Source organism: Calonectris borealis, unplaced genomic scaffold (genome assembly GCF_964195595.1).
Source record: "Calonectris borealis unplaced genomic scaffold, bCalBor7.hap1.2 HAP1_SCAFFOLD_139, whole genome shotgun sequence".
Classification (NCBI taxonomy): Eukaryota; Metazoa; Chordata; class Aves; order Procellariiformes; family Procellariidae; genus Calonectris; species Calonectris borealis.
The window spans coordinates 136,222-159,696 of record NW_027441526.1 but is presented as its reverse complement, the minus strand read 5'-3'; the positions used below and the strand labels follow the sequence as shown (position 1 = coordinate 159,696).

General features: G+C 40.9%; 3 protein-coding genes across 6 annotated transcripts in view; 2 read left to right on the top strand and 1 right to left on the bottom strand.

Annotated features, from left to right (window-relative positions):
• CFI (complement factor I) overlaps positions 1-13,078 on the top strand; it is a 16,514-nt gene extending 3,436 nt beyond the window's left edge. Inside the window, exons 3-12 of the mRNA XM_075139226.1 lie at positions 1,044-1,188; positions 2,534-2,712; positions 3,729-3,839; positions 5,407-5,523; positions 6,691-6,729; positions 7,227-7,330; positions 7,961-8,076; positions 8,824-9,098; positions 10,221-10,322; positions 12,610-13,078. Of these exons, the coding sequence (XP_074995327.1) occupies positions 1,044-1,188; positions 2,534-2,712; positions 3,729-3,839; positions 5,407-5,523; positions 6,691-6,729; positions 7,227-7,330; positions 7,961-8,076; positions 8,824-9,098; positions 10,221-10,322; positions 12,610-12,827 (1,406 nt within the window). The 3' untranslated portion in view covers positions 12,828-13,078. The remainder of the gene's footprint in view (positions 1-1,043; positions 1,189-2,533; positions 2,713-3,728; positions 3,840-5,406; positions 5,524-6,690; positions 6,730-7,226; positions 7,331-7,960; positions 8,077-8,823; positions 9,099-10,220; positions 10,323-12,609) is intronic.
• GAR1 (GAR1 ribonucleoprotein) overlaps positions 1-16,605 on the bottom strand; it is a 25,517-nt gene extending 8,912 nt beyond the window's left edge. Inside the window, exons 1-2 of the mRNA XM_075139230.1 lie at positions 16,535-16,605; positions 14,870-15,069 (exon numbers count right to left, since the gene is read on the bottom strand). The gene's annotated coding sequence lies outside the window, so the exon portion shown is untranslated. The remainder of the gene's footprint in view (positions 1-14,869; positions 15,070-16,534) is intronic.
• On the top strand, positions 16,296-23,383 carry PLA2G12A (phospholipase A2 group XIIA). Of its 4 annotated transcripts, none has more exons than XM_075139235.1 (4): positions 16,296-16,598; positions 17,741-17,817; positions 18,957-19,122; positions 20,159-22,326. In XM_075139235.1, the coding sequence occupies exons 1-4, from the start codon at positions 16,394-16,396 to the stop codon at positions 20,275-20,277; spliced, it is 567 nt and encodes a 188-aa protein (XP_074995336.1). In that variant the 5' UTR covers positions 16,296-16,393; the 3' UTR covers positions 20,278-22,326. The 4 variants fall into 4 exon arrangements, 3 of the variants coding, with proteins under 3 accessions (XP_074995336.1, XP_074995335.1, XP_074995337.1); XR_012671529.1 differs by having other exon boundaries at positions 16,328-17,238; XM_075139234.1 differs by lacking the exon at positions 20,159-22,326 and adding an exon at positions 23,175-23,382 and having other exon boundaries at positions 16,339-16,598.
• The last annotated feature ends 92 nt before the right edge of the window (positions 23,384-23,475 follow it).

The following is a 23,475-nucleotide window of genomic DNA, read 5'->3' as shown; positions in this document are numbered from 1 at the left end:
TTCCAAGCAGGGTGTTGACTATGGTGGGAGGCAGAGCGGGAGAGGACCGGCTGAGAACATTAGCAGAGAGGGTATCTTTTGGAGAGGGACAGACCTCACAGGAGCAACAGTCCAAGGAACGGAGTCAAGCTGTTGAAGTGTGTGTGGCAGTGCATGGGGAGAAGGTAAGCCATGTTCACCTCAATCATCTTCATGCTGTGGATTTCATCAAAACAGAAGGCTATTGCCCTGCAAACCAGTGACGGTTTGTGCACTGACAAGGAGCTGTTCTCACTGGCTTTTTAGGCTGCACCAAGCTGCTTTGTCAGCTCAACCTCCATCTGAGTGCAGGGAATGGCTCCTGCTAACTAGGCGGGTGGCCTCTTTTAGCAGTACCATTTGCTGTTCCGACCGGTCCTCCAGCCCCACCTCCACCGAACGCAGCAGGAGCAGCAAGCCGGGCCCAGGGCTCTCCTGCCCAGTCTCTGTCCCAGTACCATCCCGCCCTTTTCCCCACAGAAGCAGCAGCTCAGCCCATCGCCCTCAGGGAGGGCGAAACGAAATTCAATTCTGCCTGTTCCACTGAAGAGGACAGGAGATCCTCCGTGTGTTCCTGGTGCGCTCTCTATACGGCTTCGCTAAGTTAAGCTGAGGACCTTAGCTCCACTGTAAACAGCGGAAGTTTTGCTACACAGGTAATAGAAGCAGGATCTGGCCATCTCACTTGAAGTGTTACTGGTTGGTTATCAAAAGTCCTCTAATGGAAGTCACTATACTAAGATGCAACCTTTCCTCAGTAGACCTCCAGGTACTCTTACGTGGTAGGAACCATTACCCTCATTTGTCCTGAAACTGGTATATTTTGAAAAAGTTGCAAGCTCAAAGCCACAAAGTCAATCCTCAGAAAAATCAGGAATAATACCTTAAGCTTCTGATTCCCAATCTACTGTTCTTTCCATATGAACTTTGGCTGTCAATACAAAATTAGTCCTGATTTGTTTCTGTGCTGTCTTTCCACGAGATACACCTATATAATATGATTTTATTTGGGGAATTTTTTTTAGAAACATTTTCAATCTCTGTGGGCCATGGAGATTCAAGTTTGCTTCGAGTAAAACCCGTGAATCAAAAGAACGACATGTTTGTATGTGATGGTGAGTGGACTATGAATGAAGCAAACGTGGCTTGCAAGCACCTTGGCTTTGAATCGTAAGTTTGGGGAATTTATCTCTGGATAACTGCAAGGGATCTGAAAAAGCAGCGATGCTTACATAAGTATCAGTCACAGCCAGCCAACAGTTAAGACAGACAACTCATGAACAATGTATTGGCTACAATATTCTTAAAAACAAAGCTTCTTAAATTGACACCTGAGAGTGAAAGCCAAAACATAGATTTCTGTGTTCTATTACAGATTACAACTATACAAACCATAATTGTTTTACTTTTAAAATAAAGCTGAAGACCAATGCAGAGGTTTTGTCTCAGGTCTGTGTAAGGGAAAGTGCATAGATGGACCATCCCCAAGTAGCTCTGAGCAATAACCTGTATGCAGGGAAAAGTTTCTTATGCTAGCTGACAACAGGGTACAGCTCCATTTTGCCACTTGCACCAGCCAGGCTGACAAGAACCAGAACACATTTATTTTCTTCACCCCTTCCTCCTGCTGCCATTGATTGCTTTGGCCCCAGGGATGGCTGAAGCCACACAGAGGTTGTTCTTTTTCCTGCGACCACAATGATTACCTGAGTTGCACATTCAGCTCCTCATAAACAGTTGACTCTATATCCTGTACGTAGTAATTTTATACATATACAACTAATATAACTTAGTCAGGTAGGGCTGCCTCCCCAGCCCTACCTGAAGACTAAAAATGCTATAGCAGTGCCCTAAATTGTCCCCTCTAGGTGAGAAGCAAATATTTTCTAACCCTGATCAGTATCTCTTTAGATAGCAGAGAAGGGTTTGTCCTGGGGCAGAGCATTCAGCCCTGGAGTCCCACTGTAAGGCTCTCTAGTTACTTATTTACTTGATCCATATTTCTTTAAGGTAGAGAACACATACACTGTTAGGAGGACACGGCTCAGGTAAAACCAAAGGAGATTTATTAATCCCAGCCTTGCAGTGGCCTGAGCTTCCTCAATATGCATTGGTTCTGATGACATCAAGGACACTTGACCCCATGCAGGATGGTTTGCAAATTATGGCTCACCTGTGTCCACACAGAGACAGACATCTGAGCTTACAAGTTTTGCTATATAAAGAGACTTTTCCATCCATCATGATACACAGTGACTGTCATAGAGCTACATATGGGTTTAGGGACAGTTCTATGCAGCAACCTGCAAAAATTAGCACTTTGTTTTACTTTTTCTTCCAAAGTAAACATCTCTTTCTTACCCCTAGACAATTGCATGGGAAGTCTGCTCTTTTTCTTAGCCATGACCAAAATTCTTTAACACTGAGGAAAATCATATAAATTTTAAACATTAAAAGCTCTGGACAATCCATTGTGAAATGATATAATTTGTTGTTATTATTTGTATCTTCACAGAGGTGCTGAATATTACCAAGCCAATCCCAGCATCACAGAATCTGCCTTAAATTCATTGCACTGTCTGCAAATAACTTGCGGGGGCCTAGAGACAAGTCTTGCTGAATGTCACATAGAGATGAAATTAAGAGATAGTAATGAGGGATTTGTTAGCCTCCAGTGCCATGAAAATCTCAGAGGTTAGTAGGCTTTTTAGTTTTATACCTATTTGGGGTTCTTACATTTTAAGTTTATTTTAAACAATTAGGACCTAGTTTGCTGAACTCTCAGCCACAGCAAACCTGCACTGAAACCTTTTTGATTTTTTTAAATAATCCTTTTGCAGACTTTAAGACAATTGACTCAAGTCTTGAGTCAAGATAGTCTTGAGTTTATGAGTTTGAAAAATCACTGTCGCTCCTAAAGTATTTTTACAGATATTTCCCAAGGGTAAATATATTTCACCCATGGTTCTGTTTGTTCCTCCATCCCTTCCAAGGGTACCAAGGTGTATTGTATCCCACAAGTTTTGTCTCTCCCAGGTTAACTGGTGAGGAGACAGGTGACAACCTCCTACTCACTGCTTTGTCTACAAGGGAGATCAATTAGGACACTAGTAGTACTGTAGCCAGACACGCATGACTATAGCAGAACTGCTCGTGTCTTCTGGGGAGTTTCGGGACGCCTCAGTTTCTCACTGATATAAGGGGAATCAAGTCCTTGTTTGGACTTCTAACACCTCTCTATTCTCTGTAGTGGGCTTTCTTTGGTACTGACAAGCATCAGCCTGAGATGCTGCTGGTTAGGAGAGCTATGAATCGTCTCAGGTTTTTTTTATGTCACAAAAGTAGGAGTTCACAGACTCTTGATGACTTCCTTCTAGAGGGGAAACATCCATCATCATAATCACTTGAACAATTTACAGTGGGTTTGAACCAATCATTTCTGGTTTAGTCCTTGTCTAGAAGAAATGAAGTTCCCTTTTGCCAGGCTACTGCAAGTTGGAGGAGGAAAATAAGTGGTCACATTGAAAGCTTGATGAGAAGACGATTAAAAGAATAAAAAAGATTCCTATTTACATTATTGGGCCCCAGAATGCCTACTGTTGATAGGCCAAACTGCTGGTAGCATAAAATGAGCAAGCGGAATATTTCTGTGGGCAATTGTGAACCTATAGACATTTCCACACTAACTTCATTTTCATCATCCTGCACAGCTTGTTCAGATGGTGAGTTTCATTGTGTCAACAAGAAGTGCATTTCTCTGAATAAAACCTGTGATGGAATCAATGACTGTGGAGACCTAAGTGATGAACTGTGCTGTAGAGGTAATAATTTCCTTTCTCAGCTGTTTCAAAATCATTTCAGCAGAAAACCACCCCCAAAGAATTTTTACAGTGATGTAACAGCTAAAGTCTCTTTTCCAATAAGTCACTGTATTAAAGCAATCAAATCATAGTTTATGTATGGACGCAAGTGCAAAAAAAGGAGGCATAATGTAGTTTTTTGAAGCGGGCAAGTGATCTCTGAGAATCTGGATTTCCTTGGAGGATGAGGAAATACAATGAGATTATTTAGGAGGCTGTTAAACGTTGATACAAAAAAATGAGCCATGTTAGAATGAAAATGTATTTTTAGTTGGGCAAAATCAATAGTAATTGAACAAAGACACTGTTTTTCCAATTAACTATCTTTAAACGAAAGTAAGATCTCTCTTAAGTTTATTACTAATGCAAGATTATCCATAGAATAGCTGTGAACAGTTCCTGTCACATTGCTGGTCCATAAGCAGTCATTCTCTCAGCATCTGCAATTCCAGCTCTAACAATTTTGATTAGAAACAAGGAATGGATCTAGCATGACCTGAATGCAGGAGAATACTTTCAGAAGTTGGGTTTCAGGTGCCAAACGGTAATATGGCTTACAAATCCCTAAATAGCCTTGATTTTGTAGTTTTACAACTGTCAGTAAATTTAATCTGATAATCGTGGAAACACAGTCACAGGCGTTTTAGAAAAAAATAATAAATACCTGTGGCTTCATATATTTAGAAGATATTTATTCAGATTCCACTTGACCAAAATAGTGCTGTTTCAGCTTATGGGCTGAAAACCATGCTTCCTGGAATCAAAAGAAGTATTTCAACTGAGTTCAGTGGTCTTTGGATCATAGTGGGATATCTGTATATTTTTAGAGAACTATCTTATTTTCTTTTAAAGACATATATCCTTAAATAGTAGATTGACATAAGATTATAAAGTAGCTCAAAAAACCCTGCCATAAATTCAAGCACTGCTTTGCTTTTGATAACATACAAAGTGATCACAAGAATTAAAAGGAAGGGGGTTCTCAGATTTATAACAACGTTTCATATGATCAAGAATTTTAGAATAAATAAGTTATTAAATCCAGTATCTTCAAAATAGAACTATTGATTCCTAACCATGCATTTAGGCATTTAGCGCATTCAACCAAAAGCCAGCTTGGACTCTGATTTGGGGGGGGGGAGTTTGACCCAAGCATCACAAATTCCTCATTTAAGATGATCAGTAATGCTGGCAAAACTGGAGGTCCTTTGGCTGAGGTAGAGTGTGGGCATGTGTTGTGGATGAAACTGGTAGGAGCGATACCAAGTCTGGAAATACAGTACTGAACTGGTAACAGAGATCCACATTTTTTAAGTCTTAAAACTTCAAGATTGTAAAATGAGGAGAGCCAAGTATTCATTTTGTTTTACACTTACAGAGCCTGCTTTTGTGATCTATTTATGAACAGCCAAGTCCCCCATAAAATGGGTATTATATTTTGTTTATATTTTAAAAAGCCCTCCAACTATGTGAGGTTGCTGAATCATATGATCCTGTGATTTACATTTGTAATTCTCCTGTCTTACAGAGTGCAGAGGCAACAGTTTCCACTGTCGGTCAAATATCTGTATTCCAAATAAGAATGTCTGTAACAAAGAAATTGACTGCCTCACAGGAGAGGATGAAGCTCGAGTTCTCTGTGCAGGTTTCCTTCTGAAAGATGTTTTTGTTTCTTTCCTTTCATTCTGCTCAATTACAACTAGAGACTACACAATGCATATTATTAAATTATTTAACAGATTAGCAAAACCAAAATGCATGCAAGAATTAGTCTTCCCAATGTTATGTTACACATAGTAGGAAGAAACGGTTATGTAATTTTCTGCCCTTTCCTTCTAGAAAAGAATAGCAAGAAAACTAAAGGAAGGAAGAAACAGATGATGTTTTAGGAGGCTTAAGGCAGATTATGTCTTTTGCTTACGTGGCTATCTATCAAACTGGTATCCCCTATTGTGAACAATGGGCGGTCAGGAATATTTTCCTCAGAGATGAGGAGTTCAACTAGTTTGTCAATATAATAATTCTTCTGTGCTGTTCCACTCACTGTTGAAAAGATTTTGGTTTGTTTTGAAATTAGAATGTTTTTCCTTGCACTGATAAGAGACAAAGTCTAAAGTCAAAAAGTAAACACTATTGGTAAATGGTAATTGGTAAACTGAACTCTAAGTGTAAACATTACTGTCAGTAACATGAGAACAGACCCAATCCTCAACCTCTATTTAGGAACTGAATTCAATGGGCATTTTGTTTGAATAAAAGCTGACAAACCAGATTCAGGAAGCATTTAATTTACCTCTCATGTTGAATACCCTCCCTTACCCTGTTAAAGGAGGCACACAGTACACAACATCATCATCTAAATTGGAGAAAAAAAATAATCCTATTACCTAATGCTCCTTTGAGCTTTAGAAAGCTCCAAAAAGTTGATGGGGCAGGAGGAGGAATTTCTGTTGTTTCCTGGTGGAGGAGAATGGGATATCACTATAGAGATTAAAAAACAAAAAAAAGGCCATTTCTCAGGGTTTCTTTGCAGAAGGGCTCCCGAGGCACGGAAAGCAGAGCAGATGTCATGAAGTTACGAATGAGTATCTCCTGGATGTAGGTTATTTGTAGGCTGAGGCAGCCAGAGAGTGTCTAGTAGGAAAGGAAACAGCAGGCACCAGGCTGACAGAGTATTGCTGTCCATGTGAAATGGTGTGCCCTTATGCATTTAAAACGTGTACCACGATTTTGGCACACAAACATATATTCAAGTAATAGAGCAAATTGAAATGTTTGCCAACATTTTTAGTATTTTGTTGTTCTACTACAGGCAAAGACAAAGGTGCTGAAAGTCACAGTATGGATGAAGGTAAGTGTAACTAACCCTCCAAAAACAACAGCATACCCTCTTATTAGTGGCTTTCTAAGTACCAGCCAGCTGGCCAGGTCCAGAACACTCAGATATTCGGACTTTGCGATTTAGTAATATCCACTCTGGGGCTTACTATTTGTCTCGCTTTCCACTAATTTCAAGAATGCCATAATAATTCATCCTGGCTGAGGACCCACATCTGCATGTTTTGGTAACTGGTGGAGGTAAACTCTCAGCAAACCTAGGGGAACCATTTTGAAATTATTTGCCTGAATGCAAGCAGCAGTGGAAAATGAAGAGAAGTAATGTGATGCTACGACACAAGCAATTTTCAAAGCAAAAACAGGTGCCAAAATTTTGGATCTTTGCTTTCTGGCTACTTCAGCTACTGGCATATTCACAGCACTCAAATTTTCAAGATAAAGATAAACATGTCTCCAAATAGAAAGAATGGATACCTGAATTCTGAGACACATTTTTCCTTTTTGTTAAAGAAAGAAAAATGATAAAGACACTTCTTCCCCAAGTACACTGCGGTCTTACAAATCACACATTAACTCGACGGAAAAGAATCGTAGGTGGAGAGCTTGCAAGAAAGGTAAAAAAACCCTTACCAGATATGAGTTCATTCAGCATCAATTTAAATGGGCATTATTGTCCTTCTGTTAAAATGTACAGAAATAACAAAATAAACTACAACACTAATTTCATGTTTTGCAGCAGTAGTGGCGTTGCACTGAACGAAAGTAAAGAGAAGCACAATTTATAAAGTAAAATATGGAGTTGCAAAATTGAGCACTACAGTACAAATACACATTGAAAATGATTCAGCAAAATACTTAATACTATAGCTAGAAATAACAGTTCTGACAAAAAGGAATTTAAATTTGCACCTTTGAAACAGAATACAGTCAAAAAATGCTATACTCGATCATACCAGGTCAGATTCTACATCTGTTTCTCTGGCTACAAGGGGTTTCATGACAGAAAGCTGGAGGGAAGGAGGCATCGCACAAAGTCAGAAGGCTGAACAAAATTACTGCATTTTAGAATATACATCTTTTATATTGGACAGAGCCCAATTCGCAATTTCTGGATAGCAGATTTTTTGTTTATAATCAGATATAATCAAGGAGATGAGGTGATACCAAATGTGTTTCCCTTTCTGCACTAAATATAGTACAATTATTATGATTTCATATTATTTGGGTGTTTGTTGTTTGAATAGGGTGAATTCCCTTGGCAAGTGGCAATTAAAGAAACCAGCAGTGAAGGTGCAACAGTGTACTGTGGAGGGGTTTATATTGGTGGCTGTTGGGTTCTGACTGCTGCACACTGTGTCAGGTAACAACAACAAACTGGGAAATTATTTTCTTCTTGCAAGGCAGAAAGATTGATTTGGATATTATTGCCCTTCTTAGCTACCTGTTTGCTAATTCCTATTTGCCTATTGCATAAAACAATTTAAAACACCGACTCACCCACATTAACTATGGGGAAGATTCACAGAAAGTAGAGTATTTTGTCAGTGAACAGAAGGATGAAAAAGTAATAAGTTTGAAGAAACATGGCATTCTTCAGTCAGATAGTAGGCAGGCAGGAAAGGTTCACCGTACTTTGCCTGAAAGGGAGATACAAGGGACCTCCTCTCTTCCCCATCTCTACCTTGGGGAAGTCCAGGATCTGTTCCCTGAGAATGTCCCTGGGGTCATATATTCCCCAGAACAAGCAAGAGCAAACATGGAAGATTTGCCAGTCCCAGCACCCCATCCACATCTGCTCACTCTTCTTTCACTTGAAATCAGAGAGGCACAAATGCCTGCTTTCTCTTTGTCACAGCACTAAACACAGGGGCTGGCTTTTAATATTTTTTCTGTATTAGTTGCAGTACTCAGCAGTAAGTGTCATCTGCCTTGCACTTGCTGCACTTCAGAAAAACCTGGACATCAAGTCCAGAAAGAAACTGTATGTATATAATATGAATTTTTATTCTAGAGAAACTTTGATAAAATACAAAAGTTTACAGCTAGTTGAAAGGTACAGTGCTGTGTTAAGTATCAAAACATATTTTATTTCACTGTTTTTTTCCAGAGCAAGTCGAGTTCATCTGTACCGTGTCTGGATTGGACTGTTGGATACAATAGAGTACGACAGAGAGACAGATACTTTCAGACTAAACCAAGTGATAATCCATGAAAATTATAATGCGTCAACTTATGAAAATGACATTGCTCTGCTGGAGCTGAGAGGTTTTGGGAAAGGAGAATGCTTCCTGAAATACAGCACACCTGCCTGCATCCCCTGGTCAGAGTATATGTTCCAGACTGGTGACAGATGCAAGGTTTCTGGGTGGGGACTAGAGAAAGGTATTTGCTTTAGTGCTTACTACAAGAACGTATTATTTGTATCACTCGATTTCTAATTGTGGTGAGCTTTCATTTTGGAAAGGCTGAAGAGTAGTTGTGCACAAAGCATTCAGAAGAGGCTGAGTACAGAAAACGAAGGCTGTGGTTCAGTATTCGGCTATCACTATTGGTTCTCTTTTCTGTACTGCTTCCTCTGCTGTTTCAGCCACTTAGTAAATTGGTCTGGAGGACACCCCTGGTTGAAAACTACCCTGACAATAAGAAACGTTGCTTTTGCCAATCTAAGATTTTGCCAGTCTAAGCTGTGGAGACCTGGTAACGGTATTTAACAAGTGGCCCACAGTCACAGCCCGTCCTCTGTCCCCTGCCCAAGAGGATCTGAGCTGCAGCCAACAGTTACGAAACTTGCCACATCTTGTCTCAGCCCTGTTTGAGTTTAGCCCAGAGAAGGTTGCACAGAGACAGGTAAGCCAAATGCAATCATGCTTTCAAAGATTTGGGAAGCACTTTTTTTGTATCACAGTGATTGCAGTCTGGCGTTGGAGGTACCGCATACCGGTTGTGAGGCTTCTCCTGTCCATACACAATGGCAGTCCATAAAGCAAATGCAAAGTTGGGAATTACTAGCAAACGGACAGAGAACAAAACAGAAAATCCCCTTAACCTTGTGAATACATAGTTCCATGTATCTTCAATATCTGGTCCACTCATCCCAAAAAGACAGAGTAGAATTGGAAAAAAGGTAACAAGGACGATCACAGCCACATCTCCATTTCATAGAAAACAATATACCAGTTTCCCAGTGTCTGAAAACCTTGATATGGAAAACACAGAAAAAACTGAAGAAGACAAGGAAAGGGAAAGGGTAAAAATGTCACAGAATGAAAGTACTGTATTTAACACTGCAATTAAACCACTCTGCTTTTATTTTGAAATAGATGGCCAATGTACTGCAATTCATATGTGGTAAGCGTTAGTGGCAGTATAAGGTATCTGGTTTATAATATTGAAGATTGTATTCTGCAGATAAGCAAATATATAACTTTCAATTTATTATATTAAAAGTGTCTAATATGTACTTACCATTTTTTATTTAGAAAAGTTTATTCTTTTCTTTTCTAGGTTATATCAAACAATTTATCCTCAAGTGGGGCAATGTTAATTTATTTCAGAATTGTTCTGAATTGTATCCAGGACGATTTTTTAAACAAATGGCATGTGCAGGCAAGCATCAGTTTTCTTACTATAACTTCTCTACCACCACACCCACTGTTTATAAGGTCAGACATACTGGCTGGGAATCTTTTAGACTTGGGAAAGACTACAAACCGATTGCCACAGTATCACCATTAGCAAAATGCTAGCCATTGGAGCCGAGATGCATCCACCATTATATATCTATTTATAAACAGAGTTAAGATGACAGTATGCCAAGTTTCTATGATTATGTGGGCAAATTTCAGCATGCAGTTTGAGTTATGTTTTCTAAATACAAAAGTGTTGTGACATACAAGCACAGCCTTTATCATAACAGGGCAGCCCTCCCATCTCTCTCTCCGTTGCGCCTCTCTTCCCTGTCTCTCTCCATTGCCTCCCTTATATCTTCCTTCCGGCAACGATCACATGTCTGCTCACAATTCCCTTCACCTGTTTCTGTTCTTGAATCAGCTGGTACTCATTAGGCCACCTCTTAATTCTTCTCCACATCTCCCCCTTTTTTGTTTATGATTTTGTAGCATTGCCAAAGTCTTATCCGAAACTCCCGATTGCAGAATTCTTCTCCACACAAAAGCACTTTACAGCACACTGAACTTCCTACCTTTGCTATATTTGATTCTGATTCAGCAACATATTTAAGCAAATGCCTGTCTTAGAGCACATTAGTAGTCCCGTTGACCGGAATGTGACTATTCATCTGCTTATACATTTGCTACTACCACACTGCACCCCAGGAAAAATACGATTAACTTTTCAAACTAAGATTAATCTGGCCAGGAAACTGGCTGTCACTCCTAGTACTAAAATAAGGATTTTGAATACATATTTTTTGCTTCTCAAGTAACGAAAGGTATTGCCAAACGCATGACTAAAAAAGCAATGAGTATTCAACTTACAGGGCAGATAGTTTCAACTGTTCTTTAAATCAAAAAGTAAAGGCAATATTTAAACAAACTACGTCATGAGAAAAATAAAAACCAGAAATAAAAGCCAAATCATTTCTGATAAATTCAGCATGACATCTATAAGATACTGGGTTCGTCTACTGTGCAAGTTCCGTAACTTATCTCCTTGATCCTCAATGTATTTCAACTGATCATACTTTACCAGGAGGGAACAGAGACAGTATCAATGGGGCAACATCAGAAAAGGGGTATCTGGGGTTAGCTTCCCCTCCCTGATGGAAATACAAACGTTGGAATTAAGGGCTGGTATCCACAGGAGTTAGTTATACAAGCAAATATTAATTAAACTGAGTAAAGGCAATAAAATCTCGTTTTATAGGATTAGTAATTCCAACTCTGAAAAGTTCACAAAACTCTCTCTCAGTAATGTAGAGATTCAAGAAAGAGGTTGCATTTTTAAAAACTTGGAGACTCATGCTTAGTATGGGTTCCTTCGTACTAGGCCAATCAACCAAGCAGAAAAGTGTAGTAACGGTGTTAGAAATTAATGAACTTTTACTGAGTATATAGGACAAAGCATAAATCATATTCTAGCTCTGTAGTAGTGTTTCTGTTTATATCACATCCTTCACTCTTAATTCATTTTTTCACGACATTATATTTGCTGAATTGCAAACAAGTAGCTCTGTGAGCACTGAAACTTATAAAGAGCACTGGATCCTACACACTTGTGCCTCAGGGCTGCTATCTGGTGTTGCAAAAGGTCCATGCTGTGACCGAGACCTTGCAGTGAGGGCACTTGCAGACAGTTGCTCTCCCTCCCATCCCAGCATTCACATGCTCTCCTTCTTGTACCTGCCCACCTATTTTCATAAAGCTGGTAGAGAAAATAGTTTTAAGTCCTCTGCCTCTCTGTACAGCTCCGTACAGATGAAACTGGCCAATGAATTATTGGATCGAGAGGACACCAAAAGGCAGACATGTAGGCATACACATATTACGATAGCTTCGTTTCCATAGGAATCAGCCTACAAACCTTTTTAGCTTTTTCCTCCCGCTTTTGTTCACTTTTTGTGAGCTACTTCTAATGATATAATAGGCAATATGGCTGAATTCTTCTGTATTGCACAGGATAAAACAAGACTCACGTCACTGACATCAAAGCAAATGTGGAGAATTTGGGCCAGCCACAAATGTAAGGAGAGGCCTGCACTTAAAAAGAAATGACAAGTAATAGACCGAAGAGGTTAGGAACCTCCTTTACTGGTGACCATTAGGCAAACATTTGTCAGGAAGCGACACGGACCTGAAAAACCTCCTGAGCTCTGTTTTGTGTGCTAGCTTGTATACGAACTTACTTTTGCTTTTTATTTTCTCTTTTGCTTCAGGTACTTACGATGGCTCCATAGACAGTTGCAAAGGAGATTCAGGAGGACCCCTGGTCTGTTTTGATGCAGAAAATGTGGCATATGTCTGGGGTATTGTGAGTTGGGGTGAGAACTGCGGGGAGGCTGGTCACCCTGGCGTGTATACAAAAGTCGCCAGCTATTATGATTGGATTAGCCATCATGTGACAAGGAGTCTCATTTCACGGTATAATATCTGAAGCTCGGAAAATTAAATACTTCCTTCTTATCACCCATAGAAAAATGAACACTAGTCCTTTTTTACAATCAGCAGCCATGTAACTTAGCAACAATTAGTACAAATCTTTAAAGAAAATATTTTGAAAATTCTTAACGTTCTATGAATACCACAATTTTGCAGATGCCTGTAGGAAGAGAATTTTACTGTCACATGAGTCCGCAGCAAAAGTCTCTAATAAAAGCAAGGAAATTAAAATATTTTTTTCTTGTTGTTACTTTGTTTTTTTTCCACATTTCACATTGCATTTCAATTGCTGTTGTTTATTTATTTAAAATGGACAACCATACTGAAAGCAGTGGTTCGAAAATGACTGCGTTGGCAATATGTGAACTTCACAGAAAGGACAGCAACCAGAGTACTTTAAAGAACTTCCATCATCTCAAGGTCTAGGTCACTAGAAACCCTCAGGATGCTGCCTTGCTTGGCAGTTGATTCTTTCGGCTTACTGCGAAAGTAGACTTCAGACCATCTATTAATTGACAGATTGACTATGATCATGAGATTTGTTGTAATGCAACAATTACCCAAATAATAACTCTGTTTGGTGGTAGTTTTTTCAGCTACAAACTCAGACAATTTTTATCTATCATCTAATATACCTCATTTGATCATCTAGCTTGGGGCAATTTTTGTGGCTCTAAGTTTTATTAATTTAACCACAGCTGGTCACGAACACGAAAGGAATTTTAAAACTTGAATCTTCAACTTAAATAAAAAGCATCTCTACTACCTTAAGTTCTCTGTGTATGTATATATATATATTTTTATGGTATCCAACAAACCCTTAACATTAAGTAGGGTTTTACCGTGTGTGTATATATATAAATTTTTATATATATACACACACACACGCACACAATTTATATAACAATATAAATATAGCAAAATAAAAAGTCTATATATTATACATATAGTCTTAATTCTACAAAACCAAGTTGCAGATCTAAAGTTAAAAATTAATACTCTCAATCATAACCCCCCCACCAGATTGTCAAATTACTACAAGCTTCCTACACAGAATATACAGAAGCGTGAAACAGTAATGCCAAGAAAGAACATCCAGGACCTGATCCCGCAATGTGCAGTCAGGTGGAGTTTCGCTACTGCCGTAACTGACGCAGAACTGGACAAAGACAAGGGGCCATCAACAAAACTGGAACGATTAAGCAGAAAATCCTTCTGCTTTCACCAATCCTTGTGAGGAAGTTCTGCCCACATGATAATCAGGAAGCACAGCCCGAAGGACCACTGCGTAAGCTACACATTTTTAGACAGTAATGGTGCCCGCTATAAGAAACTGTCAGTCTATACATAATAGTCTCACATTCGGCAAGAGTTATGCACAGAAAGTGTGCATAAAATTTTTTAAAAGTACTAGAATTTGGTTTGTGGATTGGTACCCTCGACACAAAACTGTCAAATAGCTTCAGGACCATCTCGGTCAGTTCTATCAAACTGCTCAATAGTTTTAGAACATACTTCACTATGTTCTAATTTACAAGTGTTTTTAATATCTGTTTTACTTTATTCCTCTCAATTAATTATCCTGTTGAATAAATGGCATATGTTCACACACCACAGTTGTGGTGGTGTTTTTTCTATAATTTACCATAGTCTGCTTCAGACAACATTTTTACATTTTCATTGACTTTTCTTCATCTTCCAGTCTTGTAAAAAACCCACATCAGCATGAATTTGTCATGTAAAGACACTGTCAGTCACCAATAACTAAAGTAAGGGTATGAATTGCTTCTCTTAACCCCCCCCAACAAGGCTTTCTATTTAGGAAAGCATTTAAGTATATTCCTACACAGGAATTATTTTGCTCAATCAGGGTCTTTGTAAAGTAATCATAGGGAAAAGCTGGACAGGTGTAGGAAGAGCTCCCTCTTTTGTTTGACTTAACTTCTGTAAAGAACTTTTCCCACCTATTTCTTCAGTTAACTGCAAAAAATATTAAATGCTGAGGCTGAAAAGAAAAAAAAACAGTAGAATATTTACCATGTATCTTTCTGCTCTGCATGTTGATCTGGAAGTCTCTCGGTTTTCCTTCCATTTCCTGTTCTTCTTTACAGTTAACTTTGTCCTGAAGCCCAATATTACTATGTTCTGAAGGATTCCACCCGTCTTAAAACAGAGCTTTCATTACAAAAATTCAAACAATTTCCACATGGCTCCACTTCAGCTCATCTGTGAAGCATCTAGAATTTAAATAGAAAATTAATAAAAATTTTGAAATTAAAAAAACCAAACACAAACCCAAACAGGATGTTTAGCAAGCGAGTTCATTTTGGTATGATTTTTCTTTTCAGCAAATCAAGACTGGGCTTTTAATGTTTAATAGCTACACTTTCATTTTGCCCTCTTTTACAACGCTGTCTTGCACATTTGATGATGTTACCTGAAACTGACTCACTCACATGTGTAAAGGTCACTGGATCAGTTTCCTTCACATTGAACATCGTCATAAAATTGGGTTAAAATTTTAACACTTCAAGTACATACTCCCTACTACATTTTTTTGGCTTCTAAACGAGTGTGCTTTCAAAAAGGTCATGTTTTTCTAGCTGTATTAATACACGTTCTCCCCCAGACTACACCGAAGGAGAGCAGTATGTGGTTTTGGGCAGGCTCCTCCCGTAGGCAGCGTTCGCTCTGAGCCACCGCACTAACCAAGCCCCGATGCGGCCGGCGTTAACCCTGCCCTTCCTTCCATGCAGCCCCACGGCCGCAACATCTCAAATTCAGCCTTTCTGTCTTTCCTCCAAAACGCTATCGTTGTCTCCTTCACTTTGGCAACGCCGAGTTCACCACTTCTAACACAGTCATCAAATAAAGGTTTTCCAACTAAAAAAGTCCTGGGGTTTCGTGTTGTCTGACGGCACCGGCAGCTCCCAGGGCCCTGCCCAGCCAGCGCCCCCGCGCCATACAAACTGGCAGCCAGCTGCGCTCCCGGTTTGGATCTGGGGAGGTTTGGAAAAGGTCCCCCCCAGGAACAAGGGGCACCGTCACCTGCTGGAGGTGGCGGCGTTTCTCCTGCTGAAACAGTCCGAGTTGCAAGGGGGCAGGTGCCAGGCCGCGTTTTGCAAGGCCTCCTCTTGCCGCCTGCAGGCGGGGATGAAAGGCTCCGCCCGACCTTGCCCCTCTTTCCCCCTCAGAGCCACCACCGATTCTTCTCTCTCTAACCCACCCCAGTCCCTCTCTCTGACGGGGGCTGCCGGCAGCGGCCCAGCAAAAGGCGTTTTGGCCGCGAGTAAGCGACTGGCAGCCCCGCTCCGGCCGTACTTTCGCACAAGACTGCCCGCCCCCTCCGGTAGCGGCCCCAGCAGGCGGTCGGGACGCCCTTCCCCTCAGGGTCCTCGGGGCTCCCTCAGGCGCGGCGGCAGAAGGCCCCTCCCCACCGGGCGGGCGGGGGCGGCGCCCGCGGGGACGATGGCGGCGGCGGGCCGGGCCGGGCCGGCAGGACGCTGCGGGAGCGGGCAGGCGGCGGGGGCTTAGCGGGCGCCCGGCGGGGCGCCGCTCGGCATGGCCCGCGCCCTGCTGCTGCTGCTGGCCTGCGCCTGGCTGGGCCCGCGGCCGGCGCGGTGCCAGGAGGCGCCGCAGACCCCCGACTGGCGGATGACGCTGAAGACCATCCGCAACGGGGTGCACAAGATCGACGTGTACCTCAACGCGGCCCTCGACTTCCTGGGCGGCGAGGACGGCCTCTGCCACTACAAGTGCAGCGACGGTGAGGCTGGCGGCGCGGCCGAGACCCCGCCGGCCCGCGGCGACCCTTGCCCTCCCCCCAGCCGGCTCGCTTTAAGGCGGCCCGCCCGATCAGACCGGCCGGGGCTGCGAGGGTCGGCGGTTGGCGGCGGCGTTCCCGCCGGTCCCAGGAGCAGCTCCCAGGGAAACGGGGCGCAGCCGCAGAGAAAACCTCAGTACCCGCCCGGAGGCCGTTCCCCGCCGTCCCCGGCTGCCGCAGAGGGGTGCCAGGCGGGCCTTGCTCCAGAAGAGGGGTTTCGTGCCGGGCTTTTCACCGGCGCTTCAGCCGCGCCCCAAAACGGGAGGTTCGCGTAGATCCCCGTGGTCTCTCTGGGCTGAATCGACTTGCCCCCAGCTGGCTGGGTTGGTTATTGGTTAAGTCAGGAAGGGAGTTTGGCGGTGGCACCCGCACCCTGACTGGCTCCAGAGAGAGACCGGGACACCGTGACATTTCCTCTCTCTACTGGAATATGCACTTTTCAAATACGTTTTTTCTTCTCCATTACTTTTAATTGTGGCCTCGGTTTGTTTCCGATACCGAAACAAGGTGAAGGGTCATTTTTCAAATTAATTCCACAACCTTCCTTCGTTTTGGATGCAGAATTCCCTGTCTTGCTGCACTGGTCAGTGTTCAGGGAGACATGACTTTAGCAGGCTCTACTAATTTAAATTTTATTAATGTTATAGTTGTAGAAATAAAAAAATGTTTCTTTCCAGTTTATTTTAAAGGTTAAGCTAAAAAAATCAGAGCACTACTGATTGCATATAATGCATAGAAGTATTAATGAACTTACTCTAAAGTACTCTGTTCTTTAATGTAATCCTATATATTGCACACTTAACTGACACATCAATTTTAGTAACTCAAGCTCTTTTTTTCTTTAACTTGGGAAGCTAACATTAACACTTGCTCAGGTGTCTTGTCCCCCTTTTTTAAAAAATTGCTTAGTACCCCTAAGTTGTAATTTGGTAATAATTGTTGATGTTCAGGTGCCTGAATATATGCTTAAGTTAAAAATATAAGTGATACCGTCTTAAGCCCAACAAATGCCTGTGGTGAGTTTTGACAGTACTAAAATTCTGTGCAAAAAGTCTATCTGAGGCATGATAGATTACCTTTTTCAGGATCAAAGCCCTTTCCTCGCTACGGATATAAACCTTCACCACCAAATGGTTGTGGATCCCCTTTATTTGGAGTTCAGGTGAGTATTTCCATTTTGGTGCTTCTTTGTGTGTCTTTCATACATCAACCGATCGATGCGGGCGGTTTTTCCCTCCCCCATTCTAAGGATGAGACAGCATCCATGTACAGTGTCCCTGCTTTTATCAGCTCCAGCACATGCTTTGGTAAAAACATGGAAAATGTATTATAAGCAAACATAGTATAAACATTTTCATCATTGACATAAAATATTACAGGGATAAAATGGAATGATGATGATTAATTTCTAATTTTTTAACCGTGTTTTGTTCTCATGATCTTGAAAGCGTTGAATAATCCCAACTGTAGCCCTGTGAGAGTGGAGGGTTTGGCTCTGACTCTTGCTGTCCTTACTGATGCTAACCCATTTTCCTTAAGGCTAGCAAGAAAATATGGGTTAGCTTATGTACTGGCTCTGGCTGGGATGGAGTTAACGTTTTTCATAGCAGGCTGCATGGTGCTGTGTTTGGGATTTTTGGCTAAAACTGTTGATGGTTTTGGCTATTGCTGAACAGTGATTGCACAGTTTTGGGACTTTCTCTTTTTTTCCTCCCCTCTGCCCATCTGCCACCCCAGAGCGTAGGCTGAGGCTGGGCAAGAGGTTGGGAGGGGACACAGCTGCGGCAGCTGACCTGAATTGGCCAGAGGGATATTCCGTATTACGCGGAGTCATGCTCAGCAATAAAAACGGGAGTAGTGGAAGAAGCAGGAGTGGGGGGGTGGTATGTGTGTTTCCGAGGTGGCTGTTGCTCAAGAGACTGGCTGGGCATCTGCTTGTGGGACGTGGTGAATGATTGTTTTTGCACTGCTTATTTTGGGGTATTTTTTCCCTCTTTCATTCACCTATTAAACTGTCTTTATCTCAACCCACAAGTTTTCTTGCTGTTGCTTTTCCTGTTCCCTCCTCCATTCCGTGGAGGTGGGCGGGGGGAGAGCAAGGAACCCTGTGGGTGCTTGTGGCTGCTGGCCAGGGTCAAACCACCACAGCTTACTAGAGGTGAACAGCAAAATACAGAGATAAGTGAATGACAGCTGGATTGATGGTGTTACTTTTCAATTTCTAACTGTTATAGTCTATTCATAGGCTATAACTTTCTTAACTGGAATACCAATGGAGTGGGCGGGGGATTTTCTTCACAGTTTGACATCGGTATCCCTTCGATGACAAAGTGCTGCAATCACCATGACAGATGCTACGATACTTGTGGCAATAAAAAAAATGATTGTGATGAGCAGTTTCAGTCCTGCCTCTCCAAAATTTGCAGAGATGTGCAGAAAACACTTGGAATCTCAGAGACTGTCCAGGGTAAGTGTGAAAAAGCCTTTCTTTTTTTCAGGTTTAACCGAGCTTACTTGGCAAAGAATCTTTGTGCAGGGCAGTAATGCCACATTTTCATAAGCTGATGCTATTGCTGAAAGATGCCTTGTTCTGTCCTTCTGTCGTGCAGCCCAGACACTTGTACAACAGAGCAATGACACAGCTAGGAAAATGATCAGGGTTAAAACTAACCTTGAGGGGAAAAATTAATGCTTGCCATTCAGGAGTATGAACATGGGAATACAACCTGATGAAAATGCATGTATAATTCTTGCATTTACTGTAGTATAGCTGAATATTCACTGTTCTGCTGAGTGAGTTCTAAATGTGTACTATGTGTGATTGCCAGTAAACTGTAGGAAAATTGTTTCCTGTTTTGAAGTAAGATTATTAGAATAATACATTGTTGTAGTGGAAGTAATTAATGCTATCCCTTAGTGAAGAAATTTTAGGTTTTTCAGTAACAGGACATATGATACTCCTCTTGGTTGTTGGCCTGCATCTGATCAATACATGACATAACTTTTTAACTTAGACAATGTCACTTTTATAGTACATAGTCCCACTGAGAGCAGACAGTTTTTAGAACAAGCCTATGTTTGAACTTCTCAAATTCATTTAACTGCAAAGAAGTCATCATGTTAGTGTTTAGTGTTAGAACTGGTGAATATTTGCTCAATTCTGTTGAGCTGCTGTTAAAGATGGCAACCTCTGCATAAATTGGGATGCAAAAAGTGAGGGGGTAACAGCTCTTTCATCTTTCCAAGATTAAGTGATGTTTCTAACACTGATAACACTCCACATGCAATGAATTTTCGTGTTCCTTTTGGTTGGCATATGAAAAGTCTTTACTCACAACTTAAATGATTCTGTATTGGTTCGGTCTTTCGTTTGACAATCTATTTGCTATGCCCAGAGAAGATTGCTTCTTTCTTAAAATCATTCTCAGTTTGCCAGAGTAATTTCTGTTAGTTTCACATTCCATTCAAAGAGTACTTTTAACTGAACTCCTCTTTGCTTGCAGCTTGTGAATCAACTGTTCAGCTGTTGTTTGATGCGGTTATACATTTAGGATGTAAACCATACCTGGATAGCCAGAGAGCTGCATGTATGTGTCGTTATGAGGATAAGACAGATCTCTGAAAGAAGATACCGAGATCTCATGGTGTAGAATAAAGTCAAAGACTCAGCTGGAATGAAGCAAGTGTTTGGTTACAAAGCTTTATGCTTTTCAGACAGTAATATATTAAACACTGACATGAATATACTGGTTTGAAAGTCACTATGATACTCTTCCTAATGTAAAAAAGAAACAAGTCTTCCTTCTCTTCCCTTTACGCCAGAAGCTTGGAAACTGAAATTAGTTTCCTTTGGTGTATGTCTGCTCAGGGTATGCTATTGTAAAACACTAGTGCTATTTTAAAGTTTTTAAGAAAACTCCATAATGGGGAAATCAGAGGTGCAGAAGAGTTGTATTGAATTCTCAGATGATTTTTAATATAGGTCAAATTTACTAGCAGTCGATGCATCTGATAAATCCAACAGGAAAGACCGTTTTGTGTGCGTTAATATGTCATCTTAAATGGCCTGTACTTTCATGCTTTTGGTACAACTGCCTTCGGTTCTCTCTGATGTATGCTGTCTCGTGGATTTTTTAAAAAAAAAAAAACCAAAAACAAATAAAAAACCCCAAACTCTTAGCAAAGGTATACCTCTGCACTACATATTTCTACCTGATTCTATATCAACCGTACTTCTGCAGCACTTTTCAGATCAAGTATGTTGATCCTTTTAAGGCTTGACCACTAAAATGAACAGTTTGCAACCTAAGGATATACTTTTGATTTGACAAAATGGTGGAATGTAGTTGCTATGTTATTTTAAAAATTAATCCAATGTTTATTTTTCAAATAAAACATTTTGTGTTGTGTATTATATGCATAGAAAGGATATATTGTTCAAAGAAGTTGATTTATATTTGTCTTGTGGCACAACTTGGTTACTGTATTCATCTTTGCTTTCATTTAGTCCATTCTGATGAAAAGTAAAAGAAAGTTCCACAGATAGGGTCAGCATGCCCAACAACCCTTTTTATTTAAAATGCCCTCTGTGAGGCTGACAGATATTTGAGCCTATATCTCTGTCATCTGTTCCCATGACCTCTGTGAGGCTGAGAAACATCTGAGCCTGTACTTCTGTTATCTGTTCCCTCTCTGACTCATCTAGTTCTGTCCTGGTTTCAGCTGGGATAGAGTTAATTTTCTTCTGGGTAGCTGGTATAGTGCTGTGTTTTGGATTTAGTACAAGAATAATGCTGATAACACACTGATGTTTTAGTTGTTGCTGAGCAGTGCTTACACCAAGTCAAGGACTTTTCAGCTTCTCATACTGCCCTGCCAGCAAGGAGGCTGGAGGTGCACAAGAAGCTGCGAAGGGACACAGCCAGGACAGCTGACCCAAACTGGCCAAAGGGATATTCTATACCATGTGACGTCATGCTGAACAAAAAAAAATGGGGGGAATTGGCCAGGGGGGTGTGGCTGCTGCTCGGGAACTGGCTGGTCATCGGTCAGCGGGTGGTGAGCAACTGCATTGTCCATCACTTGTTATGTATATTATTTTATCATTATTATTATTTTCCCCTCCTTTTCTGTCCTATTAAATTGTCTTTATCTCAACCCACAAGTTTTACCCTTTTTCCGATTCTCTCCCCCATCCCAGTGGGGGGGAGTGAGCGAACGGCTGTGTGGTGTTTAGCTGCCTGCTTTTTAGCTGCCTGCCGGGTTAAACCACAACAAGCTGAAATAACCTGATGTCTGAATTATTTGGGGTTTGTTCTCTGTATTGATCTTTCATTGCCTGTCTCCAGTTATCAGACCTTAGTTAACTTTTGCATTAGGCCCTCTGTCACAGATTTTGATTTGCTCTCCTGGTGCCCTGATTCTGCCTTAGAAATCCACAGGAGGAGAGGACTGAAAATTAAAATACTGCATCTGTGAACAGGGAGTGGAAACCATGCTAAAAGCCTAAAATTTACCAGACTTATGGACTATAATGTGATTTCTCCTCTGGAAGTACTTTTATATGTTTTTTTCTTTACCAGTTGTTTCTGGTATTTTTGTTTTTCACTGGAGCTTACTGTACATGACGCTGAATCTAAGTGCCTCATAGAATAAAGTTCCTGCTAACGTTCTTTGGCCATGCTTCATAGTTTCTTTTCATATTTGTGGATATGATATAGCACTGCAAGAGGTATTACTGTAGAGTTTTACAAAACTGTGTTTGAAGAACTTGTGGTTCCTCTAAATTTGGTGAAATTTATTTTCTGTCATAGAATTGAAATGACTCTGAATTACCAGCGATTCTATGGTTGTAATCCTAAAAGTCTTTTAGCACTAAAGCAAGGAATAGTAATGGCATTGCTTGTTTAAAATAAGAATAGTACCACAATAAATCCAAAACACTATAATTCAACTAGATGGCTGTTGAGTTTTGTAGAAACGAGCTTAAACTAGATGCTTAAATGAACACAGAAAATTTTCACTGTAGGAAAGAGCTGGGTTTTGTTCCCGTCTGTATTGACCTGTAATTATTCCATGAAAGCCTTCCAGAGTTTCCTTCAAACCATTTATAAGACTACAAAGAGCTTTAACGCTGCTAGATAGCACAGCAACTGACACGTTGATAGTTCTGCTTGCAAACCAGAACCAGCATTTGACTTCTTCCAGGGAGTCTTTACTTTGCATAAACTTTTCCTGTAGCAGAAATCCTTGATTACAGTTACCTGCAAACTATACAAAATACATTTTACAAGCCACAGCCCCAAACTGAAGGCTAGCTGTCACCCCCAGGATTAATCATACCATTTAAGAACTTAGATATTTTTATATATATGTAAAAAATATAATACTATATATAGCAGCTCTTGGCATTTGACTCATTACTGCATGCTTTTATGTAGTACTATTTAAATATTACAGTGAAATTGTTTTTTACAGGTTAAAGTCTTAATACTCCCTCAGGCTATTTTGCTCTTCTAGATGATCTGAGTAACAGCAGCGTGTCCACAATCAAACTCCCTTCTTCGAACTGCAGTTCTGACACATCCATAATGCTTTTTCCAAAAATACCCACTTACCGTGGAGCTACTGCAACAATCTGAAACTGTTTCAAAACATGTACATGCGTGTATAACAAAAACTTTCATATATTAAAATAAGCTGGAAATGCACACCAGTCAAATGTTACCTTAGGCTTCATACATATGATCAAGTTACTCGTGACTCATCTGAACACAGTGGCTGAATATGCTCTTAGCCTCCAGCAAAACAACATGTAAAA

Coding starts and splice junctions, on each gene's coding strand:
- PLA2G12A (XM_075139234.1), top strand. CDS start 16,394: ATGGCCCGCGCCCTGCTGCTGCTGCTGGCCTGCGCCTGGCTGGGCCCG. Junction 16,599..17,740: donor CCACTACAAGTGCAGCGACG/GTGAGGCTGGCG, acceptor TACCTTTTTCAG/GATCAAAGCCCTTTCCTCGC. Junction 17,818..18,956: donor CCCCTTTATTTGGAGTTCAG/GTGAGTATTTCC, acceptor TTTTCTTCACAG/TTTGACATCGGTATCCCTTC.